General features: G+C 41.3%; 1 protein-coding gene across 1 annotated transcript in view; it reads right to left on the bottom strand.

Annotated features, from left to right (window-relative positions):
• Positions 1-319: 319 nt before the first annotated feature.
• The window catches only part of LOC122798750 (zinc finger protein OZF-like), a 177,450-nt gene continuing 171,272 nt past the window's right edge, over positions 320-6,497 (bottom strand). The window contains exon 4 of the mRNA XM_044067852.1: positions 320-1,658. Within this exon, the coding sequence (XP_043923787.1) occupies positions 382-1,658 (1,277 nt within the window). The 3' untranslated portion in view covers positions 320-381. The remainder of the gene's footprint in view (positions 1,659-6,497) is intronic.

Genomic DNA, 6,497 nt, shown 5'->3' with positions numbered 1-6,497 from the left:
AGCTTAATGGATTAATGGCAAGGCAGAATAGCAAAGGTGACAGAGAGTCACCCTGGAATATGGCCCTTTGAATGGTTATCCTTGGGATAATAATCTGTTGTTTATCATGGCTTAATTGCAAAGTGGTCTGCCACTGTTTCATGGTTACTGTAATATATCAGTGTAGGGTGTATCTTATATATTTTTAAGCACTCATTTATCCATGAATGTGGAATACTATCAAATGCTTATTTGTAGTCAGTCCATGCCATACTTAGATTCTCCCCCTTCTTACAGTTCTCCACTATACCTTTGTTTAACAACAAATTATCCTTTGTTCCACATGACTTTCATTTATTGCCCTTTTGTTCTACTGCCATAATTGAGTTTTCTTCTAAATGACTATAAACTCTGTCCAGTGTGTGAGCACTGATGACTTACCATCTGTTTCTTCTGTGCAAAACTCTTTTCACACATGGTGCATTTATAGGGCTTCTCTTCAGCGTGTATATGCTGGTGTTTTACCATGTTACTCTTCTGTGAAAATGTCTTGTCACACACGGTGCACTTATAGGGTTTCTGCCCTGTGTGTGTATTCTGATGCCTATACATACTGCCCTTCTGCCTAAAACCCTTACCACATGAGGCACATTTGTAGTTTTTCTGTCCTGTGTGGATACTCTGATGACTTACCATCTGTTTCTTCTGTGCAAAACTCTTTTCACACATGGTGCATTTATAGGGCTTCTCTTCAGTGTGTATAAGTTGGTGTTTTACCATGTTACCCTTCAGTGTAAATGTCTTGTCACACATGTTGCACTTATATGGTTTGTGCCCTGTGTGTGTATTCTGATGTATATTCAAATTACTCTTGTGCCCAAAACCCTTACCACATGTGGCACATTTGTAGTTTTTCTGACCTGTGTGGGTAGTCTGATGACTTACCATCTGACTCTTCTTTACAAACTTCTTGTCACACAGACTGCATTTATAGGATTTGTGTCCTGTGTGGATATGCTGATGAAGTACCATAGACCTTTTCCATGCAAACCTCTTGTCACACAGACTGCACTGGTATGGCTTCTGTCCACTGTGGCTACTTTGATGAGATATCACATACCTCCTATGTGCAAACCTCTTGCCACACACACTGCATTGGTAGGGCTTCTGTCCACTGTGGGTAGTCTGATGACATATCATATTATTCCTCTGTGTAAATCTCTTATCACACACATTGCATTGGTAGGGCTTCTGTCCACTGTGGGTCCTTTGATGAGCTATCATATTACTCCTATTTGTAAAAGTCTTGCTGCATGTGACACATTTGTAAAGCTTTTGTTTATTGCATATCTGCTCATGCAATGCCATTGTATTATTTCGCCTTTTCCCACTCTTACTTAATTGAGGAGTTAAATCATTAATATTGAATGTTACACTTTTGTTGCAATTAAGCTGACTACATGCCATTTTCATGGGAGTTTGTAGAATTGCTTCTAGTTTATTTTTTTTTATAAATCCATCATCACCTTCCTTACAGTTATGTCCGGTTTCAAAATGTAAAGCATTTTCTCTTGCGATTGACTTTTTATCTGAGAGAGCTTTGTTAAATTCAGCATCCTGAGGTTTCTCATGGGATGACTGAAGAGTCTGGATCTCAGAGAAATCTGCAATCCTGTTGACTTAAAAGAAAAAACAGTGTCTAAGAACATGTTTTCTTACCACCAAGCTTACAGTGTAACTTTATTACTGTCTCCTTGTACAAAGCCTTTTTTTAATTTCTAACTGTAGTAAACAAACAATGGATTGTTGTTACAAAGAATTACAATAATGAATATCACAAAACTCTACACTGTCATTATACCTCACTGCTCCTTTGAAATACATTTAACAATGCCATTTGGGTGTCTGCTTTTCTTATTTCTGCTAATGACTTTCCAAGAGTTCATGTGGTGCACTTGCCATCTTACTGTTCCTTATAAAATAAATTAATCCTATTTAGCCCCAGCTTAATTTAAGGGTATCATGGGTGTTCTTGGACATAAAACTCTACCAATGAGCCAGTGAATAGCTAGTATAATTATTGTTACAATAAGAGAAAATAGTATTTTACATTTAAATTTCAAAAGTAATAAACTGCACTACTTTCCAATACAGTGGATTTAATCATTTAAAATCATCTATAATGCTAGAGACAAATGAATTTATGGCAGTGTAAATCTCCTGTTGCATTTGATATATTTAGGAGCTAGTAAGTATTGAACAACTACACTTCATGCCTTAATTTTGCTGCAACATGCACTTTGCCTCTGATGGAACAGTAAGAATGCTTGTCCATAGGTTGGCAGGTTCATAGTTATATTCTAGGCTATTGACCAATAAGGGAAGCCTAGCTGTGCAATCCATCATTGCTGTGTCCCTAACTTCATGGGCTTTTATTAGGATGGTGTATGTTAGGAAATTTACAGAGGTTATATGGGTGATATTTTAGTTTGGACATTACTTTCTGCCTCTGTCAATCAGACACATGCTTAATATTTAAATATTTTTGAAGTTAATGATTTTATGAATAAAGTGTATTTTGTGGTAGACACTAACATTTTATATATGACAAATTTTCAACATGGACCAGAAACAAATTTAAAGAACAAGGCAAACACAACTATTTACTCAACAAAATTAATAAAAATAGAAGTTATGTACTTACCATAACGTTCCATGTGAGTTGTTTATCTCGCCTTTATTCTCACTGATGGGTTCGGAGCCGATCATCGGCTCCGACACGGCCGATAGCAAAGCTCAAGGTTTGCTAGTAGCTCGAGACCAAGCCCGTTATCCCACAATGCACTGCTGGAATTACCTCAGATCTTGTTTGCTGCGAGTAACAGTATATGTATATATATATATATATATATATATATATATATATATATATATATATATATATATATATGTATATATATATATATATATATATATATATATGCCCTTTTATTTATTTCTACCAAGAACACTTCCCGAAGGGGAAGAAGAGATATTGAATAACCAGGATGGTACTAGCCTCTAAGTCAACAGTAAGCCAGGAGGGGAAAGGAGGGAGGGACGTGAGAATAAAGGCGAGATAAACAACTCACATGGAACATTATGGTAAGTACATAACTTCTATATGTGAAGTTGTTAATCTCGCCGATTATTCTCAGTGATGGGTAGCGTCCCTAGTACCCTCAATCCTGGGTGGCTCATGGGAGTATGTTCTTCAGTACCATGGAACCAAAGGAAGACCTGTCCCTAGAAGCCTTATCTACTTTGTAATGCGTGATAAAGGTATGAGGCTGAGACCAAGTGGCTGCAGCCCAAATATTGTCAAGGGGCAGTTTAGCTTGAAAAGCAGAAGACGTAGAGATGAATCTGGTAGAATGAGCCTTAGGTTTGCGTGTTAATGGCATGCTCGCATTTTATTGTCAAGGGGCAATTTAGCTTGAAAAGCAGAAGACATAGAGATGGCTCTGGTAGAATGAGCCTTAGGTTTGTGTGTTAATGGCATGCTCGCATTTTCATAAACAAAGGATATGCAATTGGATAACCATTTAGATAAGGTTATTTTAGCCACTGGATTGCCTTTTCTTGCTTCTGAGAAGGATACAAAAAGTTGGTCTGATTTTCTAATATCCTTAGTTCTGTCAAGATAAAATCTGAGCTGTGTGTGAACATCAAGTTTGTGCAGCATGTATTCCAATTTGCTAGATTGGTTGGGGAAAAAGACTGGCAGTTCAATGACCTCACTGATATTTGACTCAGAACAGACTTTAGGTAAAAATGAGGGGTTTGTTCTGAGAGATACTCTATCAGCATGAAAAATCATGTAAGGTGGTCTGATAGATAATGCTTGAAGTTCTGACACTCTGCGGGCAGAAGTAATGGCCATAAGAAATATTGTTTTCCTGGATAAAAATTTGAGATCACAGGAAGATGCTGGTTCAAAAGGAGGAAGAATAATTTGAGACAGCATAAGGTTTAAACTCCAGGGAGAATAGGGAATTTTGATCGGAGGTCTCATATGAAGAACGCCTTTAAGAAAAGTCTTAGATAATTTATGGCCCATAACATTTGAGCCACCAAAACCAAGGTGAAAATTTGAGATGGCAGCTAACTGGACTCGAACTGTAGCAGCTGCTGCTTCTTCCTTAAAAGTTTTTGTCAAAAATTCTAAAATAGAAGATAGCGGAGCTTGGAAAGGGTCAATGTTCTGCGTGTTGACCCAAATTGAGAACCTTTTCCATTTACTGCCATATAATTTCCTGGTAGATGGCTTGTGAGAAGACAAGAGGATTTGTCTTGTATCTTCTGAAATTGAATGAAGCCTGGCAATTAGGGGAAGTGGATTAGCCAAGCAGTCAGTTTCAGGGACTGCAGTGAAGGATGAAGGTCCCCTGATGAATGCGTCAGAAGGTCCGGAACTGGGTCCAGGATCCACGAACCTTCCAGCAGATGATGGTGGAGAAATGGAAACCAAATCTATCGAGGCCAGTAGGGGGCTATGAGTATAACAGTCCTTCCCAGTGATTTTGCTTTCTGTAAAAGTCTGGGTATTAATGGGAAGGGTGGAAATGCATAAAGGAGACCCGGGGGCCAATTGTGTAGAAGTGCATCTCTTGGGGGATGACCGGGAGGTGGTATTAGGGCAAAGTAGCTTCTGCATTTTGAATTGATGTGGCTGGCAAAAAGGTCACAGCAAGGCTGGCCCCATTTGCAGAAAATCAACTCCGCAACCTGTTGTTTGAGAGACCACTCGTGAGGGAGCAATATCGCCCTGCTTAGCTTGTCTGCTATCACGTTGGATTTCCCCGGGATGTGCATTGCTAGTAGAAAATGCTGGGACGACACAGCCCATTGCAGGACCCTGAGGGCTTCTCGACAAAAGAGGGTTAGACTTGGTTCTGCCTTGTTTGTTCAAAAATCCATACTTCTGACATGTTGTCCATCTTAATTGCAATAGTTCCTAGAGGAAGAGAGTCCTGAAAGTAATGCAAAGCCAGACGTACTGCTCTCAACTCTAGAACACTGATGTGCAGATGTGATTCTTGATCTGTCCATGTGCCTTGGGCAGTCTTTCCCTGAAAATGCCCCCCCCCCCACCCTATCAGGGAAGCGTCCGTGGTCACAGTGGCTACAGGGGGGGGGCAAAGGGTCTTCTGATTGTGACAGGAAGAGACGTCAACCACCGCCGAAGGTCTCTCCTGCAAGAATCTGTGATGAGAATCATGTGGTGCATTGGTAGTTTCTGGTAAGACCACTGAGTGAAGAGGAGCCATTGAAGAATTTGCATATGTATCCTTGCGAGTGGTATAGCCAGGATTGCTGCCGCCATCAAACCTAGTACTTTCAATACCTCTGCTGCTGTAGCTCGGTTCTTTGACACCAGTAAGCTGACGTTTTGGCAGAGAAGAGAGTCTCTTTCAACAGGGAGACGTAGAGTGGTAGTTGAGGTATCTAATTCTGCTCCTATAAAAATGGTATGCTGCAATGGCGATAAGGCAGACTTTTCGAAGTTGATTGTAATGCCCAATTGATGGCAGAGTGTCAGAGTGTATTGTGTTGCCTGAGTCAATTAATGCCTGGTGGCAGTGGTTAGGAGCCAATCGTCTAGGTATGGAAACACCTGGAATCCTAGACGTCTCAGGTGAGCCATGACCACTGCCATGCATTTGGTGAACACTCTGGGGGCTGTAGTGAGACCAAAGGGCAGGGCTCGAAACTGGTAATGATTGGCTCCCAGCTGGAAGCGCAGACGATCTCTGGAGTGTCTGTTCATCTTTATGTGATAGTATGCGTCCTTGAGATCTATGGAGCACATCCAATCGCCTTTCATTAAGAAGGGAAGAATGGATTGAAGCGTGACCATTCAGAACTTCTCTTTCTTTATGAACTGGTTGAGTCTGCTGAGGTCCAAGATAGGTCTCCAGTCCCCTGTTTTCTTTGGTACCAAAAAGAATCTTAAGTAAGTTCTGAATCCAGCTTGGTCTGCTGGGACTGGTTGGATGACTCTTTTTTTTTTTCTAGCAATCTGTGGACCTCTACGATTGCTTGTTCCCTAAGATTGGGTGGAACATCTGGGATTCTCTTTACAGGAATGGGAGGGGAAGAGAACGGAATAAAATATCCTCTGGAAATGATGCTTTGTACCTAAGTATCTGATGTTATGTTTAGCCAGGCTTCTGGGTACAAAGACAAGTGACCTCCGGACTGCCTCCAGAGCCGAACAGTTGGGCCCCCTTTCAGGGGCACTGGTAGGGAACCGGACTGACCCCTGTCACCCTGTTGCTGCGGACCCCCTCTGCCGCGGGGGCAGCGTCTTCCATTATAACCCCCTCCTCTGCCTCTAGTGGGGGTTTCTCCATGTGTGTCCTGAAAGGCTGCCTGTGGTTTTCGGAACCACATTTTCCCTCCCCTAGGGCCCTTGGGGTAGGGCCAAGTAGGGGTCGAAAAACAGACTCCAACGGCAGATAAGGTCTTGCCTTCCT

The sequence above is a fragment of the Protopterus annectens genome, chromosome 3.part1 (genome assembly GCF_019279795.1).
Source record: "Protopterus annectens isolate FY-2018-M chromosome 3.part1, PAN1.0, whole genome shotgun sequence".
Classification (NCBI taxonomy): domain Eukaryota; kingdom Metazoa; phylum Chordata; order Ceratodontiformes; family Protopteridae; genus Protopterus; species Protopterus annectens.
Note: the sequence above shows the minus strand (reverse complement) of the source record. Positions and strands in the feature narration are given on the sequence as shown.